Genomic DNA, 24,775 nt, shown 5'->3' on the forward strand with positions numbered 1-24,775 from the left:
GTAGTTTTAATGTTCATTTTCTCCTTTCTGCTTAGCGGTTACCTTGATTTGGTGTGACATTTTCAAAAAGAGGGAGCTGTAGCTGGGGAGATACTACACAGTAAGGACACAGAGCACGGGACAGATTTAAAAATAACACTGGCCGGTGTCATCAAGGAAATACAGATGACAGAACTCAAGCTGAGAACAAAAATGAAACCGGTAGATGTGAAAGCAGTGGGTTTTGTGTTAAAATTGGCACTTTTAGTCCTTTTCCAAAGTTTATTTGTAATATACATCACCTACTCAATTAAACACAAAGCCCAGGGAAATGCTCTGTGCTAGGAATGGGACAATCTTGAGATTATAGCTTTAAAATGTAGGGATGTCACTGATCTTTTTCATAGGATGAGAGTTGGAGGGTCAGGTCAGCGCTTTCACAAAATAGAACAGTTCAATGATTGACTGGAAAGAAAGTTCCTAGTCTCTCTGGATGTATTATGCACCCCAGCAGCACTGCTCGAATGAAACATTATCCTGACTGCAGTAAGGAAACAATTGGTTTGATGCTTCTAGGCTCCAAATAAAGATTTGATCTTGCTGAATGATCTTTAATCCTTTGAAAAACTGAATCACAAAACAAATGTGTTCTGCCCAAAAAGGGTGTTTCTAACACAAGGTACCATTGTTTGGATTCTGCTGCCCTGACACTAGCAGAAACCAGTCGAGGTAAAAAATGTCACTCTCCCCTTTACAGGGCATAACTGATGCTCAACAGATCATTAGCGAGATGGATGTACCAATATATCTGCTGCTGTGAAGGTCCCAAATGCACACAGCTCTGAAAAACATGTTATGGATTCGGGACACTAGTGACTTCTAATCCCTTTTTTTTTCTATTTCCAAGGTCAGTAAGGAACTAGTTTTGCCTGTGCTGATTTCTAGGCCCATATATTGTTCCAGAACTTGGGTTTCTCTGGAATTCCTCATCTATTTTGATTTGGATTTGTAAATAAAGAAATAACTTTCTCTCCCAGCTCTATCGGAGTTACCTCAGATGTGCCATCCACTAAATGTCAGTAATTATAGCCACAGATTAAATTTTGAGAAGTAGGAATATTTGCATGCAATGAAATTGCAGTTTTTGTGCAAGGTTCTTCTAAAATTTGGATCTTTATCCATATCAATCATTTTGAGGTTTGCTCTTCCCTGTTCGTCGCTTTACTTATCTCTGACAGAGATGCAAAGCACTTCCTCAATAAATTACCTTTCTGAATAGTAAAAATAATCTGGTAGAAACCTCTGAGGGATGCAGTGCAGGAGAACAAATTACTACAGACACAGAGGGAGCTGTAAATGTAATTGTGATGGGTGTGGTGACAGTTTGCATTTATAATGTATTCACTTTACCACACGGCTCTAGCAAAATGACTTAGTTTGCATGACCTAGCACATGTTTCAGAAGAAAAAGGGCTCTGAAAAATTGTAGACTATATAGGTAGCAGTGCAATGTCAGTATTTTGCCTAGTTATGTCTGGTCTTCATTCTGATGGGTATATCTATGGGACCTTTTGGAGTTATTAATGAAGGAAATAAATCTAATTTGGATATTAGTTCAGGGAAAACATGGGAAGCATAATGAATGGTGGATGGCAAAACTACTGAGATGTTAGACTAAACTTTGAGTGTCGGTGCATAATGTACTGTGCTGCTGTTTGCATGTCACTCTCATCAGATGACAATATTTTCTGTCAGATAAAAAGGATACTTATCTCTCTATGTGCACTTCCAAAAATTTCCCTGATAGTGGGCAAGACTCTGAAACAGGAAGCTGTGGAAACTAATGAGGGAATTTTACTCCAATAAATATAGAGCACTTTCAACTCTCCTTGGACTGAAATATTTCTACATCTGAATCACCTGATCTTCATTTCGCCTATTGTCTCTTGTCAGGTGAAACTCTTTCTAGAGATAGAACATTATGATGTTTGGATAAATGCAAACTATTTCATTTTCTTTCAGAATGAAAGCCACTCTAAACAAAATAAACATGTGCAGGTGCGTATTTATATATTTGAGAAATTTTCTGCTGGGAACTGTTGGATTTTGAGATAGTTGGCAAAACCTTTTTCTCATTTACTGATTGTTTTTTGTCTGCAACACTATTAATTTGAAAGAGACTATAGCTGTACTTTATTCTCATCTTTGCAACTCTTAGTATACAATTAATGTGGGGAATTGTAAAATATACTCTCAGCACAGCTTCTATCCCCATCTTGTTACTGTCTCAGATTTGGGAACATTTTCTCTTCATTGAAGAATGTTCTGTGTTTTATTAGGCCAGTGAACCACTGCGGTATGTGTATAAATTGTTCTGTTGAGCTGCTTTCTTGTCATGCTTGAATAAGACATGAAAGAGGATTCTCCTATACATTGCTTTCCTCTGTTGATTATTTTTGCAGATCCTACTCCTGCAGGATGACCTGCCACTTAAGCATGTTTTCATTGCACTGAGCAGGCTAAGCTGTTCCTTATGCTTAATGCAATGTGGTTTATTTTCATGTCTACAAAGGGAAGTACAGGTAGAGTACATGAAGAAAACCACAGGGCACAGGCAATGTAGTCTCTAGCCAAGAAGATGACCAGCCACAAACCATAGAATCATAGAATCATAGAATAACCAGGTTGGAAGAGACCCACCAGATCATCGAGTTCAACCATTCCTATCAAAAAAACTGCTATGGTGTGGCTCATAACCGAGCCAAAGAGCAAGAGCCTCAGCTTGGAGCTTGGTCAGGGGGCTCAGAAGACGACTGCTGTCTGCATTGGCTCTGCACTGATCTGTTAGTCATCCTGTTATTATCTGTCTTTGAAAGTAGGCTAAGGTTTACTTGGGAATTGGTGCTGGAGAGGATTGTCTTGCCAGTGTCTTTTTGTGGATAAACAGACAGTGTTAATCTCCAGAATTGTCTATCCTCTGGGCTTCTCAAGTGGTGGATTTCATGCCTCCTTTTTAAGAGACATTTTAAATTCATTTTAATTAAAAACAGACCCTCCCCCCAAAGTATTGTTTCTTAAATCAGTTAGTGGAAAAAAGCACTTATCCTCACACAGAAGCCCACTGCAAAGACAATTGGAGTAATCAAGGGGTTCCTACTCTTTTATTTAAAGCATACATTTACCTACATCAGTATATCTGACACATTTCCTTAGTGCCTTTAAGACACAAGTAAAGAAATACTGGCTCAAACCCTAGATTCTCTACTCTAGTAAAATTCATGCTGTAGTCTGTGAATGTTTTGCTTATGGAATGAATAAAAATTTCATAAGTCTTTTGGGCTTATTTGGGATATATATTCAGTTCTTACACAGATATATTCTTGCTCCCTTCCTGCAAAATAAATTTAGATGACTGTGTGTGCTCAAACTCTCTATTAAAATAAATGCACTGCTACATATATGTGAACAGAATGTAGCTGTGAAGAAAGGCCAATTAATGATTTTATCACAAATCCTTACTAAGAGTAAGCAGAGAGGAGCACTGCTCAGAAACCATAAACCAGGTTGTACCTGGAATCACTGTCTCCTGTTTGTCTCTCTCTCTTTCCCTGGGATGTCAGAGCTCTCCCTGTTCTCCCCAGGCAAGATGCATGGATCATATTTTGCTCAGCTGAATGAGAAAGACAATGGTAGCTCTAATTTTCTCTTTTTCTTCATATTCTGTTATATTTTCCACCCAAGGAAGGAAGAAGATAATTAATATGGAAGTATGCTGTTATGTGGGCTGGAAAATCAAATAAGAACTGAGATCAGTGTTTCCTTTTCCTGTGTCTCTAGACTGAGCACCAACCAGTCCTTGAGCCAACCTGACAATCTTTCAATTTCTATTGCAAAACAAATGCTCTTAGCAGTAAGCTACAAGTCTCTCTGCTATGAGCAACTGTTTACTTATTTCCAAACACCCACTGTCCAAGGAAACTGGCCATCCAGACATCTTAGACAAATAGTGGTTGCCTTCAAACACATCCTTGGCATATAAAAAACATGTCTAACACAAATGATTACCCCATCTGTTTGGATGAGATCTGTGCATTGTTCCCTGTTCAGTTGTGTAGGAGGGTGTGTGGGACCTCTCTCTGGTTTGCAAACTGGCTGATTTTTGGTAGCTTGAGTCAAACTGCCTACTCAGTGAAAGTATTCCAGAAAATATATAACCCATCGTCAAGATGATAACTTGGTGGAAGTCTAATTTGTTGAGCAGTAAAGCTTCCTCTTACACAGCTGGCAAGACAGTAATCTCCAGAAAGATTACATGGGAATGCTGGAATATGGGAAATCAGTGACTTTCACAATGTGACATTGCTTAGCATAAAGCTGCCTTTGAAACCCAGTGTTCATATTTCCAATTAGTTTGCCTCTAGCTCTCATGCAAGTAAAGTTCTCATGATATTAAGAAGGAGGGAAGAGGAGCAAACAGAGCTGGAAGAATGAGCATGAGTTATATTGTGCGCTGTGCATTGGCTGTAAATCCTGCCTGCAGGAATTACTGAAATGGAGAAATAGTTATCTACTGACTTTGAGATCCAGTCTGCAAAGTCCCAGTGTCAGTGTGGTGATTTATATGATACAAAGTCGGCAGGATTTGACCTGACACAGTGAAATAGATGCATGCAGAAACATGGTCTGTGTTTTAAAATGTGTGTAAACTCCAGCCAGGCAGCTGCGGGGCGAGAGGCAAGAGGGCACGAGCTGTAAGAGAGACCAGGGTCAGGCTACAAGTGTGCTCAGTATTCTGGAGAAGGGAGGAGAAGGATGTTCAGCACAGCTCTCCTGTGACCTTTGCTTGCTGATGAGCTCCAGAGGGAGCTATGGCTTGCTTTTTTACTCAGAGATAAACTCACTAGAAGCTGATAGCAGCAGAGAAAGGATAAATGTGTGGTCCCATGATTCCCTCATTTTACTCCCCTTCTCTTTGCTTCAGCCCTTCATAGGTAAAGTAAACATGGCTTTTATTAGCTTGTTGTTTATAAAGCAGTCCTATGAAAATAAGCGTAGTAAATAAATGAAATCTAATCTGCTTTCTGTGCAGATTTTTGTAAGAATGTAGTAGAAATCAGTGTGAACTCTACTTTAAAGCCTCATGAACAGGAGTGATGGACCAGCTATGCATTTTATTTTCAAAAGGCAACTTAAACTCACACACGAATGGCTTTTCTTTACTGTTAATGCAGAATATGTTTGTTTGAGGCTAAGTTTGATGTTATTCTGAGGTTCTGGCAGCATTTGCCTCTTCCCGCTCAACAAGACTGATTCTACTGAAAACAATGTGTAACAAAGTGAGGATACAAGATTGTACAATTGCTGAGGCATAACCATGCATTTTGCTGTCAGCTCTGACACCTGCGCATCCTGGGCGTGGGTGCCGGTTTGCATAATCACCATGCTGTTATTTATCAGTGAACATATCAGGCAAAGCTTTATATTTCAGCTGGCAGCCAATGGGTTGACTTGCACCTTTTATTTTTATTTTTTTAGTCAATGTTTATTTACATACAAAACACACGCAAACTTTCAGGCTGAATGCCTTTCACTGTACACTAAGGGTGCAAAGAAGAGTAAGCCTGAGTGGCAAAGGTGTTGTGTTGCCACCCTGTCCTGCATGTTTTTGTCTGTCAGGTAGAGAGTGTAAGAAATGCCAAACTGTGTAGAGATGGAAGTGAAAATCTTAAAGCATGTCACTATCTATTTAAAGTAAACCAATAACGTGTCTGGGTTCATTTTAGAAATAACCTGGCTTTTATTGGCTGCCAGGATTTTGAGTTTTAATTATCTCCTTCAACGGAGAATCTGATGCTGGCAAAAGCAAACAGAAGCTTTTGTTTTTCTGTCCATGCAGGTGAGAGATAAAGAAGAAAAGAAAAATATCAAAAAGCAGTGGGAAAAACACCAAAATATCCAAAGGGTGAGTGACCAAAAACCTGATTGGAATTATTTTTATCTTTGCCCCTAAACACTGTTTCTACCTCAAAAAAATCTCCTTAAAGCTGATACCATAAAAGATGTGCAATTTGTGTAGAGTATGTGAATTCTTTATTCTGTTGTTTCATTTATGGATATAAGATGCCTTTCTTATGATATTTGTTAAGCTGAAAGATGTACTTTTGAGTGTTAATTACTGGAGAAACATCTACAGCTCTTATTATCCGTATTATTTTGACTCATCGCAAGGATAAATGTGTGTCCTGGCTGCCGCTTTCATCTGAGTTGCAAAACACTTGGGTTCACACTTTAGGAACAAGCTTAATGTCTGAATTCTCTCCAGGATAGGCATCCAAGTGCTTCTGTTTTCCCTGACTCCATGTAGCTCCATCAAAGAGATCGTCCAGAAGTGTGTTATGGTACCATTAGCCTGGAAACAGTAACATCCCCACTGTAACCAGGGCTGTGCATGGCAGGGAATTTTCCTCTTCCTTGAACTCTGTGTTGGAGAATATTAAAACTGAAATCTAAAGGTTTACTGATAAAATTCATATCATTAGTAGTAGGTTTCAGACATAAGTGTGCAAAATCTGTGTAGTGCTGTGTATAAACAACGGCAAAATTGAAAAGACTGCCAATTTCAAGCATTCACCACATGTTCAGGAAGGTAATGTTTTTGTTCAGATCACTGTTTCTGAAAAGACTGTTTCTCAGGTTTTGTAACCCACAAATATTCTCCCAAACTGAAGATCAAGAGGCTGCTCTGCATTTAATAAATGAGTGGGAAACTTCTTCAGGCTTGTCTTTCTGAAAGTTGAGTTCATTCACTCTGTCTTGGTAGATTTTATTAGGAAGGTAATAAATCTGACCAAAATTTCTAAGATTTGAGACTCAGTGTCAGCACGTAGTAAAGCTGATTTGCTGTCAGAGGTTTTTGAAACTCTACTAGAAGTGTTAAAAGACTTAAGGGCACTGAAAACTCATATTCAGAGAGTGAAGGAGAATTAAAATAATGCTAAACCTCCTTGCAAAGAAATGTTTTTCTCAGAATCGTCACATTCCTAATTTTGGCTAAGTCAGCTGTACTTTTCTCAGTGCAGGGTAGCTTGGCAGCAACAGGTTAGACACAACCAGGCTTTGATTTGGTCCACAAGTTCAGGTCTGGCAGTTCCTTTGAAAATGTGGCACATTGTCTTGGTGGTTTGCAAATGGGAGCTGTTGCACTATTGAAATTCCAGTAAATTTTGTATCTAATTACAGGTTTGCTATTGTCATGTACGTATTTCTTTTCCTGCTTTTTGTGCAAGGATATTACACTCTGTGTAAGCTGTAATGTCCTGTGCAACTCAGGGCATAGCTGGGTTACAGGAGATCCTTTAAAGGTAAAGTGAAAGGATGCTCAAATCCTGAAAAAAACCTCTCTGTAAAGAAGATATCTACTGTGTTTTTTTCCGATTCCCTCTTATCATAGAATCGTATCATAGAATGATTTGAGTTGGAAGGGACCTTAAAGATCATCCAGTTCCAACTCTTCCCTCTCTTTGCCATGAGCTGGGACACCTTCCATTGGATCAGGTTGCTCAAAGCATCATCCAGCCTGGCCTTGAACACCTCCAGGGATGGGGCAGCCTGGGCAACCTGTGCCAGTGCTTCACCACCCTCAGAGAGAAAAAATTCTTCCTAATATCTAATCTACATCTCCACTTTCAGCTTACAATTGTTACCCCTTGTCTTCTCCTTGCCATACCCTTCCCAGGAAGGTTAGCAGAAGCACTGTATGGATCATCTTCCAGCTGGCACACAGCCTGTGGGTCTGGTCTCACCTCCACAGAGCCAGAAGCCCAAGCATCTGCAGGATTATCAAAATTAATTTGATAAATGTATGGATACATATATATAACCCTAGTGACACTGCAAATGAGACAGTTTGAGCTATGTGATATATTAGATCTTTTTACAATGTCAAATGGATATTGCATTACTTTAAATATTTTTCATTTAAGAAAAAAGGGCTTGGTTAGTGGAACTTCTTCATGCTAGGAGTTTACTTTCCACTTTTTTATTTGTTTATGTGTAAATGAGTTAGGAACATGTGTCTATGTATTTACTCCCAGCCTTCAAGTATACGTCAAGTACATCAGCAGACCCACCAATCAAGTCAATGCCTGATTGAAAATGATATAAAATCAGGCCTAAAAAAAAAACGTGAAGTGACTTTTGCGTTTGAACTCTGATATGTATGGGAGTGAGAGCATCCTCCAGCTGATGGGAGCACTAGTTTTCTCCATTTTGTTTGTTGGGGTAGGGTTGCAGAGGTCAGCTGAGACTTACTTCTGTTGTATGCCCTGCAATTCTTTGCTCCAGAGGGAAGGAAAAATCTGGATCCTCTGGCAGATGAGAGAGAAGCTATTTCATGTGACAGCAAAGATAAGACACACAACTTTAACAGCGATTGCTCCTTATGACAAGCTTGTGAATAACCTGTGTCTTTCTATGGATTTTGATGCCTGTCCTATGTGCAGCTGATTTTAAGCAAGAAAAAAGAAACGTTACTCCGTATTTTTTATCTATTAATAGTCAGTGGCCACTCAGAGTATGCAAGTAGTAGTACTTGTCTTCTATTTAATCATGTTTCTCTTCATTTATCATGGGCACAGGTCTTTTCTTTAAGTTTGTAGCACTGGGCTAAATAAAGCAGACTAAATAGTGTTCGTTGAAGTAGCATGGAGGCTGAGGTTGGACAGAACAAAGATATTTTCATCATATCAGAGAAATTTTTTACAAAAGATTACACGAAGATGGGCAACAAACCCTCATAATCTTCTTGAAAGTGGAAAGAAACAGGCTGTGGGTTGGTAGCAGCTAGAGAATTTAGGGGGGGCACTTCGCTAGACTGCAATCATAATCACCTCGTTTTCCTTTGATCTGTCTGGAGATGTGGCAGTGCGTTTAAAGCTGGAAACAGCACTTTTCTAATGTTCTCTAACCTCCAAAACAAGATACCAAACATAAGGTTTTTTCCTCTTTTCTTCCCTCCAGCTTGTTCCTGCCAGAACAGACTACTCAATTGTGTACTTTGCAGCCAGGCAGAACTGTGCATCGTGATTCTCCCTGCTGAAAGGAGAGGAGAGCTGTAGTATGGGGATTGAGAGGGCTTTTGTTGCTGGAAGGAATTTTTTGCTAGCTTTTTTTCCTCTGTATGTGAGAGACATAAAGTGCTCTGGAAACATACAGATTCTTCCTGCCAAGAACAGTTGTTTTCACAGCTCCCCTTTTGACAATTTCAAACTGGTTAAGAAATAATAAAAAAAAAAAAAAGAAAAAAGTTTTCACATACATATCCTAAACTCCCTGGGTGACAGATATTGTTGAGCAGTAGAGTCTGTAAAAGTGCCCAAATAACCTGTTTCCCCAGAAGAATCGAATATGAATACCGATGCTGAGGTGAAAAGGGAGTTTTCAGTGAGAAGAACAAAGGCGATGCTGAAGTATTATTAACTGATTGTCTTAGTTGATCTAGAAGTATGATGTTCTAATATTTTTAAGGATTTCAGTGCGCAGCTTTACTTTTGGCTTTAAGCTTTTCCTAAAAAAGTCTTTAATATAAAGTAATTAATTCATCTCCAAACAAGAGCATTACTCATTCTGACTGCTTGAAATATTTAAGGACTCTAGCAAAACACTCTACTCCCATCTTTGACTTGACTTAATGTTATTCTAATTAACAGGTTGTTTATTAAAATCAACAGGTTGGTTTTAGACGTATAGTAGTGCTGTACATGCTCTGATAGAAATATAGGAGATCATGGCATAAATCCAGACTAAATATTCTGTTGAACGTGCACAAAAGGGAAAAAAATTGTTTATAAGTCAGAGAAAACTGCAAAGCAAAGGGATGTTCATAACTTACTTTTCTGACATCTTCTTCCAGTATAGCCTTCAGTACAGGAGCACATATTGGTTCGGATACACTGACCACCGTTCTTACAAGGGGGAATGCAAACAGCTAGTGAAAGGAAAGCAAAAGTTTTGTGCACTGAAATCACACAGGGGATCAACATTGCCTAAATAGGTTCCTTATTTAGGCGCCTGTGTTGGGAAAGCAGTCTGCAGAAGCTTTTTCTTTAGTTGCAGTAGAAAAGGTGGCTCTCCAAAGGGTGCTTCGGACAGATGCTTAGCTGGAGATCCTGTCTCTCATATGTGGGATGTGACCCCTAGACCCCTAAGGGTCTCTGTTAGATGCTTGCCATTGAATAGTGGTAATATCCCTCAGAATCTCTTAGGTCTTTAACTCTCACTTCTTCAGAAGCTTCTGCCCTTGAAATATAGATAATTTTTTGATATTTACTAACTTTGCTTTGGCACTGTTTCTTCCCTCTTTCTCAATGAAGCAAAAGGAGTAGCTTCGGGGTTTTTTAGCATGCATCTACTCTCTCCCCATAACCTTTGTGTATTTATTTTCGAGTTTTAGTTCTGGTAAACCACAGCACTTAAGGATAAAAATTCCAAATCACCTAGATGTTGAAAATCATCTTCCATCTTAAATCTCAAGAGAAAGATCATCAGATTACAGAGTCTTTATCATTCACTCTCTCCTTCACTCCCAACATCACAAAAACAAAGACCTTGCAGCAAGCTCCATTTGCAATTAGATCTTTTTGTGTGAATCAGTCACTTGCAAAAATATGCATTGGGATTGCATTCATCTAGGAACTCCAGGGAAAGAAAAAAGGGAGAGAAAGAGAAAAGAACTTTTAATATTTAAATAGTCCAGGTTTGGTAATGAGTGTATTTATATTCCCAGATTCAGGAGGTGTTATTTGAGCTAAAAAAAAAGTGAAAAACAAGTTGTCTAAGTACAGGAATCTTCTAGCCATTTAATCCCTAAGCATGGGTTTCTCTTTCATATCTATTCTTCCTGTGCTAATGGGTAGTTAAAATATTCATTAATTTGACTTCTGCAGCACAAAGAGAGCAAGAAGCCCAAGGTACTGTTAGCTTCAGTGTAGAGCTCTTCCCTTTAGGACAAAGATCCAAAATTATGTCCTGATCTATGTCAAGCAGGGTGATATTGGATCAGATCTTTGAGCAGGGATCTGAAGAAATCCTATACAAGTGTTCCACCCACCATGCTCTAGGATGGCCAGGTAGGTGATATTCTGAGCTCCATTTGAAGATAAATTTTCATCTGACTCTGAAACACATTATAGTACACACTACAGAGTATGCAAGATGAACAAAGTAGAGCCATATTTTAACATTTAATTGAATAGTTGCTAATTAGTGATATCACTGACTCCAGATAGTTTTAGATTAATTCCTTAGTTACCATAAATGCTATCATAAATAAATGCTTACTCCTTCAAAATACCATTAAGAACAATATAATGTGGATTTACGACAACCTATAACATCCAAGGGGCACACAGGGAGTTATGACAAGTGAAATCTCTGGATATAATTCAGGTAATTATATAGGCTGCTGTTTATATTTCAAGTGTGGATCCTTTATCAAAATGACAAATAGAATTTTCTTACCTCTCTGGCACTGTGGCCCGTAGAAACCATAAGGACATGCACACACATTTGGCCGTACACAAATTCCTCCATTCAAGCACACAGGATTGCACACAGCTGTATGTCAATTTAAGATAACTCTATGAATACCTTATAATTTTGAGTAGTCACTTTTTTGCTTCTGCATATGTCATTAGAATAAACATTTCTAGTAATATTGTGATATATTTCACACAATCCTTGCTGGTCAGTTATGCTGTGGCATTTATTCACTGTCAACACAGTGGGAACATTTCAATGATGTTTTAGCATAGCTTGGGGGTTGAAATAAAATACAATTTAATAGTTTGTTTCTGATGCCTTCCTTTGATTGGCACAGTTCATTTGCTTCCACTCCAGCAGCCTCACCAAACACGATCCCAGGTTAGTAAAATGTGGTCACATTGCACGCAGCCTGAATAACCTGGAGATGAGATATTAACCAGTTGCTGCTTTGTCTGAGTTCAGCAGAGCATCATGGCATTTCCATGAAGTTGAATAAGTATGTGCTGCAAAACTCCGTTTGTTCAGCCTCATTTAAATGCCAGTTCCTGCAACATATTGGCTCCTGCACCACGAACAAAGATGCTGTCTGAGCTCCTTTTGCCTCTTTATTTATCTCTTATTACTGTAGATGATATAACAGGCAATAGGCATCAAAAGCTTGCATCTTGCATATTTCTGTGTGGCAACTACCCACTGTTGAATAAAATGGTATTAGAATTGCAAATCAGTTTAGTAGGGAAGTCACTGTGTAAAGAATAAGGAATCTGATAAAGTTTTCATCGTAAAGCTGAGTGACACTTTGAAACAATTCTATTCCCTTTGTCTTTCAGTATCTTGCGGAGTAGCCCATTAAATAAATTAAATACATGTAAGCTTAAATAAATTAAGGGTCACTAAAATGTTTCAGATAAACTAAAAAAGAAATAAAATGTCAATTTGGAAAAAGACAAAAGTGAAATTGTAGTCTAGATGAAAGGCTTTTCTGACTTAGCAGCAATCACTTATGAAGCCAAAAAGGACTTAATTCATTCTTAATGATGAATCTGGATTAGTTGCTTCATTGTCTTAGCTAGTTCACAGATGTCTAAACTCTGTTACTGTTTATATTTCCACTGGTAAAATTCCCTAAGTCCCTTTTTTGTTTTGTCTCTATATTTGTGTTCACCTAGAGGCTCCTATCATATCACTTGAGGCAGGAAACCCCAACAGTTTCCACAAAATTCTCTGTGTAGTGCACACAAAACAGTGCTGGAGAGGTGAGCCTGGTGTCTTTCACATAAGGTATTAGCAGACAAGCAAATCCTGCTGCTGTAATTGTGGGCTGGAAATTACTGCTTCTGCTGCTGTTGCTCGTCCTCCTTTTGGAATAATCCTGTTCAAAGCCACCTGAAAATAAATTTGCAGAACGCGAGGAGAGTAATCTCTGTCAGGAAAATGAGGAGATAGTGGGGACTAGAATAGCTGGTGGCGATCCCAGTCACTTACAGTGGATCTTAGCTCGGTTAATTTACATGTCCTCAATGGGTCTATCACTTCAACACTTACAGAAAGAGCAATCTCAGGAAGGTGGGGGTTAAAATGACATCTCTCACCTTCCAGGAAAGGTAATGCAGGCTGAAGGTGTCTTAGTTATTTAAGATTCAGCATGGCAGAGGCAGACTGCCTCCGCAGCCTTGAGGTTTGGCACTGATTAAGGTACTTCTCATTCTTGTTTCTTTTACTATTTCACTATTTGCATGCCTTGTCCCAGGTGAGTGCTGCAGTTACTGTGCCTTCAGAGGAAAAAGATGTACCTCAGCTTTTAGCACTTAAGCCCCGAGAGGAAGGTCTGTATCTGCTCAAAACAGGATTGAAAACTATGAGCCCTGACTAAAAATAGGTACCTAGTTCCAATCCTCACCTTGTCATTTTGTACTGATGGGTGGAGGTGGATTCTCCCTGAGCACCCACACTTCTGTGGATGCCTTTGCAGGTTGTCTGCAGGCATGAAATGCAGGAGGAGCAGCCTGAATTCTGGTAGCAGCAGGATGTTTAATATTAGGGGAAGAGTATTTATGTTCTCCTTGCAAACTTTTGTTTTTCCTTGTACAGTCAGAAGCCACCTTCTGGAATGGTGAAACTGAATCCAAGAACTGGGCTACAAAACTCTGAGTAGCTCAGGTTCTGATATCTTACCCTTCTATAGTCACTCTTCTTCCTAAGACTATGCAGTATTAGAAATGCTTACCTAGTTGCTAACTTAGCACCAGAAATCACAGTTCCTTGCTTATGTTCTTATTGTAACATCATCTGGCCACGTATTCCTGTTTCCATAAACTGTACTTCTAAGTTCAGATTTGACTACATACTGGTAGAAAACACCAGAAGTCAAACCTTTCTCCCTCCTACCCCACCATCATATCTTGAAAGAAATTTGTAGGGTTAAAAGCTGTGAAAACTGGAATTTTCTCAGAAAGAGAACAGTTGCCTTGCCCTCATCTCTGCCACTGTGTGTGTCGGACAGGACTCATTGTTTAGGGTCTCTGTGAACAAGACCAACAAAGAATGAGTTTAGGTCCATAGTAAGCATATCTCCAAATTCTCCAGTGAGAATTATTCTCATTTGCAGAAGCTACCAAGCATCAAGGATGCTTTAACTTCTGAAATGATGAATAGATTAAATAGATTTATTTTTGGGTTTGTGCATGTTGATAAGAAACTCCAGAATGACATGAGCTTTAAAAAAAATTGCAAAATTTTTATCTGTGGGTTTCATCTATGGGATCCTGAGATTTAGATAAACGTGTGAACCTATGATAACTTATATAAACTCAAAGATTTTCAAGGTTTTGCGCTTTATGAAATTTCCTGTTCTTATATTTTAATTCTTTGAAGAAATTCCCATACTGATTCCCATTGCAGAATTGTGGGAATCACATTGATTTCAGGCAGGAAAAGAAATGAGAGACCAGTCATTTCTACCCACTTACCTGTTTCACAAGAAGGGCTGCTCCATCCATTTCTGCATTTGCACTCATCTGGTGACACACAGATCCCACCATTGTGACAGTGTCTGTTGCACACCACTGGAAAAATGACACAAAGGATCAAAATCTTTTATCAGCAACACCAATGCAGATCCTAAACCTGCTCTATTAGGCAAATAACAGATGCTATTAGTCCAAGAAGAAAACTGAAGGATCAATCTGTCCCTTTCCTTGGTTTTCTTTCTCTTTTCTACTTATTCTTTCCACCAGAAGTCTGGTATCTAAAATTCTTTGCTTTTTAAGTATTCCATCTACCTTGGTTCAGAGATAAAATTATACTCCTGTCAAGGGCAACTTGATATTTAAATAAGCAGCGAGGACTGTAATAATGAAACTGCATATGTTTCACCATTCAGCTAATATAGAAAGGTTTGAAGGCTGATTTCTTTTCCCCAGATGTTCTGAATATTGAACACCCTTCTTAACCTGTATTGCATAATAACCTGACTCCTAATAGGTACGGTTGTCTTTTTGTGTTCCCAAAATTAGTACTACTGTATTCTCTCACACAACCTTGAATTTCACAAATGTTACTATAAATATCATGGAGGTTTTTGCTTCTTTGTTTTTCCAGAAGCACTTTTATGTAGAAAATGTTGATGTAGATGTGCGTATTTTTACATAATAAAACTATGCTGCTGGTAAATATATGCTCTGAAATAGTTTAGTTACTGTATTAGTATTACTTCAATAGATCATACTTTGATTTCCTTGCTGTATTCAATCATTGTTTTAGAGAGGAAATATAGAAAAATAAAAGGCTCTTTTTGTATTCTATTTTTCTGTAAATTCAAACATGTAATGAAGAACAAGGTCTGAATGAGTTCATACATACTTGTTTCGCATCGAGGACCGACAAATCCATAAGCACAAGAACAAGTATTTTGAGGCAAACAAGTTCCTCCATGCTCACATGGTGGATCACACTGCACTGCAAGAATAAAACATGAGAAAAAAAATCCAGTTAATATATTGCATTCTGTGCGGTTATGAGCGCAACACTTGTTACCGCTGTTTGCATATAATTTTATTAATTGAACAAGTAGTTTGGCTACTGAGGAAAAAACACTGTGGAATAAAGGTAGATATCACATTAGTAATACAGCACTAGCTAATGAGTAGCTACACAATGTTTGCAAGGGAATGGCTTTATTATAATCATATTTAACTTATGAGCATATATATTTTTAAGTGTGTATTTTTGAGGTCTAAGGATGGATTAAGTACAAATGTAGTTAATACTAAAGATCTCACATCCCTCCCTCTGTACAGATTTGCCTTGTGGAAGTTCAATAAGCCTTAATGGGTGTCAGAAGTTACACTAAAGCAGCGATGAAGGATTCTGTATAGAAAAGAGTTATATGGGAATTTTTCAGCAAAATGACAAACATTTAAGCAACAATTTAAATGTTTAATAAGTAGTGTGAGGTCTCTAGACAGAGCAGCGTGTTAGATAATGATTTCTTGACATACTGCAATATGCAAAGTCATTCAGTGGAAGGAGGAGGATAAGCAGATTTATTGCATAAAATTGGAAAGTAATGTAGCTCCTGAAACAGGCTATTTGCTGAATACACTTCCTTGTTTTTCAAATGTTGATCATGATGAACCTAATGGCTTTATGGTGCAGGTAGCTCCAAAGGTTTAACTTCTTAAATCTAACACCTAAGGACATTATCTTTCATGAATACTCCTTTTGTAGCCCTTGGATAAGGGGTAATTTTGTATAGCAAGCTCAGGAGAGGAGAAGTCCACTGAAGGTAGAAAAAGACCACAGCCACTTACTCTAAGAAGAAGAATTGCTGTGTGCTGGAGCAAAGCAAGGCATGTGTGTCAGCTGGCTTTCACGTCTACCTTCAGAAAAAAAAAAAGCCACCTCACATAACAGAATGAAAAATATCTTTCCCTGTGCTTGGAAATTGAATACAGAGGAAAATGTTGTACTTTGGCACACTTCACTGGCAGAATTTTTTCTTTTGTGATGGATATGAAACTAACAAAGGTTATTCCAAGGAAAATGCAAAATGAAGCTAAAGAGACCTGAAACAAGGCATTCTTCGTTTTAAGTATTGTTACAAGAGCAAAAAACACCCAAATGTACCACACTTTGCTCTTAAAACTGGAAAATGGTCCATGTAACTGGAAAGCTAAATGAAGGACAAATATCTGTGGCACAACATGATTTCAGCAAAGCTCACGCATTGAAAGCCTTCTCACCTCTTAAGATATCACCAAGCCTTCAGTTAAAGTCATTTTGTATGAACTTTGCCATCCAAAAAATTTATAAGCCACCACACATTTTCCAATTGCTGTTAAAAAATTGCATTTAAAAAGACAGGCTCCAAGAAAGGACTTTTAAATTAACTTTTAAATTTACTTTTCCTGTTTACCATATAGTTTAACTGTGAAATTTTCAGTGCTGTGTTAAAATAAATGAGTATTTGACATGCCTGAGAACAGAAAACTCACTAGATATCACTTAGATCCATACTGTACATGCTGAGAATGTCATTAGGCTAAATCTAGTTTTGATTTGATAGGCTATAACGTTTAGACATTTGCAATTCAGCACGTGTTTAGCTGATATTTGAAGTGTATGTCTGGGAGAGAAAAAGAATTTAAAAAAATTTACATTTTCTGGACGACTAAATAGATTTCATTTAGACCCATTTAAGCAGTTAGTGTTAAACTTTCCCAAGGTTCTTCTAATTCAGCCACCGGTAGCAGCTGTTGGAGCAGGTCAGGGCATGATGCTTTTTGAACAGCAGGTAGCAGTCTATGTGAAGTGGAAAGAGGAAGAAAAGGAGAGAAATCAAAGCTGTTTCTAAAGAATTTTGTTATTCCTTTAAATTTGCTGGTCTATGTTTATAAGCCACCCCTTGTGTTTGGGGACTTAAGCTGTATCTCACTGAAGTCAATGGCAGGGCTTGAAAGGAGGGTGCTGACCTACCCTCTGCACACACGAGCATCTCAAACATCTCCATTCTTCTGGGCTTGAGTAAGAGCAGGACTTGCTTACAAAGGACTTTCTTTGCAATTAGAAATTAACTGTAGGTAGAAATAGATAAATATTCTCTGCATAGAGACAGTGAAAAACAAAACCTGAGAAAAATGTACAGCTTTTTTTGAAGTATGTGAACTGTGATTGCCTTTCCTATAGGATGATGGTTGCATAAAGCCTTTGAGTGCCTAAGTGCTATGCCAAGCACAGTGACATTCAAACATATTATGTTTTTCCAACATATTTTGTAGGCAGCACTTAAGGCAAATGTGTCCATTTGAATAGAGTACTTTCCATCTGGCCTTTACACATTTTGAGATGCATCTGAACTGTCAGAAAATAATATAATATTTTGGATATTAAAACATTTAGCTCTTGTGGTGACATTTAATAGTAAATGTTTAAAACTATTCTATCACTGGTGAATAGCAAAAGATAAAACCTGAACACTGGCTGCAGTGTGAGAGCGAGAGTAATATTCACCTAAAAGGCATTTATTTCCATAATAGAAATATACTGTTTGTGTCAAAATCTTTCCTGAAACTTCTGTCTTTCATCTTCTGGAATGATTTTTTTTTTTTCCATAAACATTTGCTAAATTGTGCAAAGGTATTGCAGCATTTTTACACTAAGCGGCTTTGGATGGTGGAAAATGGCAGTAAAGATGAAAACATTGCTGCAAATGGTCAATCTTGCTGTCAAATGCACGTACGTTTATGTTTATAATTTAAAATCTGAAGGTTAAAATGTAGAGATCCCTGTTGTTTTATCTGAAAGGCTTTTTGGGAAATATCCTGAAACTACTTTTTTCCATTAAAAGAAGATCATGCACTTTTTATAAGTTTCTCTATGGTAACTTTGGGGCACTCAGGAATACCAGATGCTATGTTGTTTTCTCCATTTTCTATAGCCTAATTGCCAAATGGCTTCTAGGACAGACTTATTGCTCAACATCTTAACAGAAAGTTAACTCCCTGTGCCATCTGGCACATGAGGTCCTGGGCATGCGATATTAATGTAAGATTTGGAGGTGTGAGAGCATTACCTGCAATTCCATTTGAGAACATGGGAATTCACTGGAAGGAGTGTAGTCTACTTTGTTTCATGCAACCATTATTTATTTTCTTTCAAAGGTGCATTCATCAGATTTCCTAAATATAGAGGTGAGGTCTGAATATGTGCAGTACAAAGGAGGGAAAAAACATTAAAAGAAAGTTACATTGCAGGCTGGCAACGTTATTGGTTTTTCTTTTGAACAGATATGGACTGAAGCCTGTCTTTTGCATGTAAGATGATAAACAGATAAAGGAAAGAAAGCATAGAGTCGAAGCATGGATCAGTGCAATTAATATAATTCATATGTATTTTTAAGTAGTTCAGCAGTCCAGAACCCAGTTATGAAATAAATAGCCATGATAGCAGACAGAAAATGAACACTGTTAACTTGACTGAATAAATTGGGAATACAAATGCAGACAACAGTTCTGGTTAAATTGTACTAATGGATTTTGTTTGTGAAATGTCAGCTGTGGGCTCATCTGCAGTCAAAAAAGCAAATAAAGTGTTAGGAATTGTTAAGAAATGAGCAGAGCGCAAATGCCAGACTTCATTATGGTCTGTATCCATAGTGAGATGCAGCTTAAATACCATATTCAGGTCTGATCTCCCAGCTCAGAAAAGATAAAGTAGAAGTGGAAAAAATGCAGAAAAAGGTAACAGGGATAACCAGATAATCAAAGGTATAGAAGAGCTTTTGTATGAAGTACAATTAAATAGATTAGGTCTTTGGGAAAGACTTGACTTGAGGGATAGGATAGAAAACTGCAAAATCAGATGTCAAACTTTTGCTTTTTGAAGCTTATGATTCATGACTTTCTGAGAGATTTTTCTGGAGAGTATCCGTCCACCTTTCCCATATACTGCCAGACATCTGCTGCTGGTAACTGTTGGAGATAGGGGAAGAACTTTTGGTCCAATATAGTTGAGCTTTTTGGGTGTAAAAACATCAGAACAGATGAATGTCAGCTACTGGATTTTTTTTTTTTCCCTTGTTTCATTCAGCTGATGTTGGAATACTTTCCCAGCTAAATCTTCTCTGTTATTTTGAAAATTATTATTTTTCGAACAGCTGTTTCGTGATGTCAAGGCAACTCTGTGTTTTTAACTCTTGAGCAGAAGGCATGACTACTATTGTTCAAGACTGCAAAGCCTATAAAATATCTGAGAGTTTTTACTGACTTAACATTTTTAAGAAAATGTTTCTAAACATTGTGTTTGATAGGAACGGTTGGACTCGATGATCCGGTGGGTCTCTTCCAACCTGGTTATTCTGTGATTCTGTGATTCTGTAAAGTAGCATAACTTCCAAAGGAATTCTGAGGAACTTTCATAACTACTAAAATAGTCAAGCAATAACAGTCTTTAACTGTCACCTAACCCAAAATAGTTTTAATTAGCTGCCTGTATTCTATGGAACTGAATCTAACTTTTTAATTGTACAATTTTAGCAACCAGACACTCCTTATCAAATGAACTTGGGGCTAGAGAAATAAAACCAAGGATGACTTGAAATTTGGCTTGATTCTTATTTTTCTGCAGGTCTCAGGTTTACGTCTCTCAGAATGAAGCACAACAACGATGCCCAGAGCAAATTTTTTTTGTTAACTTCAACTCTGTTACTGAACGGAAAGGACATGTTCCACCTTAGGGCACCCTAAGGAGCTCAAGGAATACAACAGCTGTTCTTAGACAGTGCCATATGCACAGACCCTGGTGAATAAACCAAGCCCAGGGAAAAGACAGCATTTGTTTGTTGTCCAGTGGATACAGCATCTTTGAAAGCACAGGCCTGTGTCCCTGTCATAGAGTGGGGGACAGGGGGAGGATGATTGCTCTGAGGTGACTAAGGAGTTTTAGCCTCAAATCATAGAATCATAGAATAACCAGGTTGGAAGAGACTGCCAGAGAATCCAGTGGACTACAGTATGCTTTATTTCTCCTGGTTATTTTTTATTATTCTGTAGGTGCTGTGGCTATCTCTACAACAACACTCTGAAATTATGTCTCTCAAGGATGTCTCTCAATGAATGGCAATACTGCATTTGTGCCAGAAGGTGAAAGAGCTCTACAAACTGAGAACCTGCCCAACTGCCTGAAAGGGCATGGCAGTGATGAGTAGAGCCTTGAGGAACTACTTCATACTAGCTCATCTGCAGAGTAATCATCCAGAAGTGAGAGAAGTAAGAATCTATACTGCTTATTATGGCAAAACAAGACAGCAAAACAAGATCCTACTTTTTGTAGAAGACAAAGTAGTGGACAAAGTGATCTAAATGGAAATTGCTAAAAGCTTGTGAACACATCTCAGTATAGATGCCTGAATATAGGCCAAACACACTGGCATCTAGCTATGCTCTTCTAGAAGAAGATAGGATGCTGGACCTAATGATCCCCAGAGGTCTCTTTCAGCCTGGACTCCTCTGAATCTGTGATTCCCAAAAGAGGAAGACAGAGTAAAGGGATGGGACTTCCAGCTAAAACTTAACAAGGAGACAGAGAGGCTTGTCCAAAGGGATAAGAGTAAGGCAGAAATAAGATTTGATATGATGCATATTAGAAGATAAATTCATTTTCAGGATGCTGCTTCTTTTTACCCCTACGAGTCCTTAAAGCCTGATTTTGAACTGCACAGCTGGAAAAAAATATATACATTCTGTCACAAGATAAATATCACTCGGTAAAGCATTTATTATCTTAGAGTATTTCCAGACACTCTTATTAAATAAAGGTCACATCCCCTCAAGCTTCACAGGTATTAACACTTGCTACCAATGGGCTGTTTCTTTTATCTCGATGAATTTTGATATCAAATAGGATGGTGACATATCAATACTGTCTGTGGCTCTCAACGTTTTTACTCACTTGCCACGGATGTTGCATTGAAACCTGAAGATTTTGCAAATCTTCTGGTCTCGCCTACGCTTTGATCTCTTGCTCAGTTTTGCTGCCTCCTATTCTTAGAGGGTATCTTCCCCTCCTCTTTGGAGGGAAGTCAGTATTACCGAAGCAAGACTGTAAAGTGCTGATAGCAGAGGTTATGACAGGCCTTAATCCAGGGAATTATCTTCATCTTTCAACTTCCTCTGACACGATGAATCAGCAGCATGTGACACGTGGGGAGACATCAACAGCTAGAGGTACAAAGGGTGCTCTTCACCCTTCTGGCCACGATCCAGGAGGGTGCTCGCAGGTGCAAAGAGGGGCTTGGGATGAAACAGGAGCAGGGAGCAGACAGGCTTATTATCGAGTCAGGTGACATGGTCAGTGACAAGAGACAAATAAAGGATGTTTGTGTAACTTGTCATCAAGCCCTGAGACAGAGAATGATGTTAGTAATAAAGTATTTCATCCTAAGGACTCTCCAGAGAGATTTTCAGCAATACCAGTAATTGAAGAAAACATCTTGTCTTGCGAGACACTAAAAGGCAGAGGTAGATTTATGTTCTAAGGATTATACTGATGGGCATGCTAAATTTACTTATACACAAAGCAGCTGTATGCCCATATTCATAAATATTCGTATGTACATGTGCCTAGTCTTTGAGGAGAGGTCATTCTGAAGTCAAGCTTCCTGTGATCTTCCTAGTGCTCACAGTTCCTTGGTATTTTTCCAGCTACAGGTACAGAAAAGAGGTCAAATATTTGGTCTTTCACACACAGTAACCTTAAGCCCTTTAACAGAAGAATTTCAGCAATGTGCAAACAGGCAAAAATTATACCCCTTAAGATTATAGTAACCTTTTCTTATGCATTTTATAATATATATCTGGGACTTCTCTGAGATCTGAGGGCTGCAGCGTTGCTGGGGGCTTTGCACGCCTTGCTCACACTAAGTAATCACTGATCCACTGCCGAGGTGCGCAGTGCAGCTGAGACACCCCTGTGTGTGTCTGCTCCATGTGTAGAACACGAGAAACCGTACGTGAAAGAAAATGAAATAAATTAAGCAAACATTTTTGATTTGGGTAGTGAAAGGACAATTAGGATATCAGCTTATCAGAAGAATTTGAAAAAAGGTGTAATTAAGCTAAGGAGTTCAAAAAAATGTGCATAGTACTGTCAGCTTAGTGAGATGTTTTAAGCTGTCAAATAAATAAGTCAATACATTGTGAAAACTCTTCAGATAGCAAGGTCAGTTTTGCATTTAAGGTATTAGATAGATACTGAAAGGTTTTTTTAAGGTAGTAGAATAAGCTGTTTTTCCTAGAATATATGTTGTGTAGACAAATGGAGTCAATTCTACCCTTTCCTACAGAAGTTTTATAAGTTTTGAAATTTAATGATTTCAGCAGAATGAATCTGGCCTTAAGCAAGGGTAAGCAAGATCACAATCTGTCCCTGGTTTCAACAGATTAGATATTATCAAATAAATATGTCATTTTCTGTAAGCGGAAGGAGCTTTTTCAAACTGAGAGAATGTTTGTCTGTTATTTTGAAATACAATTGTCTTCAAAAACCAGAATGATCTCATCTAAAAAAATCTCCAAACTTACAATAAAAATTATATTTTACTTTGGAGAGTTACTAGATTTGAAGTTATAAAAGCATTTGAAGGAGGATTTTCCTCCTTACCTTCACATGTAATTCCATCACCACTGTATCCAGTGGGACAAGGTCCACATTTAAATGCCCCATCTTCACCTGGCTCACATTGCACACCAGTGAAGCACGGCATATTAGCGCAAATGACCGTCGGATATGTCCCTCTGCTGGTTTTTGGCAGTTCTGCATGTTCCATTGCCTTGTTGTTCACCTTTCTGGTTGCTGTTTTCTGTGTTGGAAGTCTTGCTTGAGGAGCAGACTCTGGTGAGATGATAGCACTCCGGGGAGCTGTATCAATGAAATGACTTGATAAATGGAAAGAGGAGGTGAGGTGTGTTGCCAAAGGAGCTGCTCTCTGTTGCTCTGTTGGGGAATCTTGGAATGGTTTAGTCTTTGATGCTGCAACTCTACCAGGCCATTTCCTGGGAGAATAGTTGTACTTGGAGTGAGGTTGCTGAACAGCGTGTGGTCTTGCAAAGAATGAACTTGCATTTGACTTGTGATGAGAAGGAATGGTCTGGGTTGTACCTGGTTTGTATTGTTTAAAAGGGAGAGTGGTATGGGCTGCCACAGTGGCAGTTGTGACTCTGAGGTCTGGCTGCTCATGCAGAAGGAAACTATACATATCACTTCTTTTTCCAAGAAAAGATTGTGTCTCAGTTGCTGTGGATTTCATATCAGTTTTATTTTCTGACAATGTATGTGCTTGGGAATTCTTCCTTCTCATTGTAAGGGATGGAATGTTAAAGACTGCGGGGTTTCTTTCCAAAAAGTTTGTAGTATTTTGTCTTGGAATTGGGGTTTGGTAAAGAAAGGAATCTATGTTTCTTGATGTCTTTAAAATGTCTTCCTGATGAAATACTCCAGCATCTTCAATATTTCTTCCAGCAATATCCATGTGGCTTCTGGAAGATTGTGAAACTAGGGCAGAAGGAAGATATATATTAGTCAAATCTGCTGGTCTAGAGTTTAAAGGAACCGCAGCGAACATTTAGTTTATGAGCAACAACAGAACATAAATTCTAGAAATAAAAGAGTTAATCAATCATATGTGCTAAGGCCACATTTATGCTGGCTGGCACAGAAATGAAATGGTGTTATCTGCAATAGTTAACAGCAGAAGTGGATGCACAGGGAAATGCAATATTGAAAATGAACAGGGTGGTGGTTCATGAACTATATGAAATATATTCTTTCTGTCTTAATATTGAACAAGCTTAAAGTAGTAAATCTCACTGAAGTTCAGGCATTATTCTTTGAGGTGCAGCACTGGATGTAGAGGGGTTAAACTGTAGCCAATCAAAAGTACTTGCCATGCTGGTTTACTTGTTTTGGTTTACACTATTCCATGAGGTTTTGGCATTGCGCACCTCTCCACGGTGCACCCTACAGCTCTTGACCACCTGAGCTAATATTTGATTCTTATTAACTGTCAGTATTGCAATGGTGTGCTGGGAAACGTTCTACTAGACAGTACATAATGCAGAAACTTTGCATTCAAGCTCTTGCAGTCCAGGAGTAAGAGGAGACATTGCAGTTTGGGACAAATATGTATTGGACATGGAGAAATAAACGAACATTAAGATGGTCCTTGGCAAGATAATGTCCTAAAGAGGCTGCAGTCCCA

General features: G+C 38.4%; 1 protein-coding gene across 1 annotated transcript in view; it reads right to left on the reverse strand.

Moving 5' to 3' along the window:
* LOC138722868 (von Willebrand factor D and EGF domain-containing protein-like) overlaps nucleotides 1-24,775 on the reverse strand; it is a 177,048-nt gene that overhangs the window by 20,265 nt on the left and 132,008 nt on the right. Inside the window, exons 21-25 of the mRNA XM_069861550.1 lie at nucleotides 23,179-24,069; nucleotides 15,382-15,477; nucleotides 14,490-14,585; nucleotides 11,497-11,592; nucleotides 9,869-9,964 (exon numbers count right to left, since the gene is read on the reverse strand). Of these exons, the coding sequence (XP_069717651.1) occupies nucleotides 9,869-9,964; nucleotides 11,497-11,592; nucleotides 14,490-14,585; nucleotides 15,382-15,477; nucleotides 23,179-24,069 (1,275 nt within the window). The remainder of the gene's footprint in view (nucleotides 1-9,868; nucleotides 9,965-11,496; nucleotides 11,593-14,489; nucleotides 14,586-15,381; nucleotides 15,478-23,178; nucleotides 24,070-24,775) is intronic.

The sequence above is a fragment of the Phaenicophaeus curvirostris genome, chromosome 7 (genome assembly GCF_032191515.1).
Source record: "Phaenicophaeus curvirostris isolate KB17595 chromosome 7, BPBGC_Pcur_1.0, whole genome shotgun sequence".
NCBI lineage: Eukaryota > Metazoa > Chordata > Aves > Cuculiformes > Cuculidae > Phaenicophaeus > Phaenicophaeus curvirostris.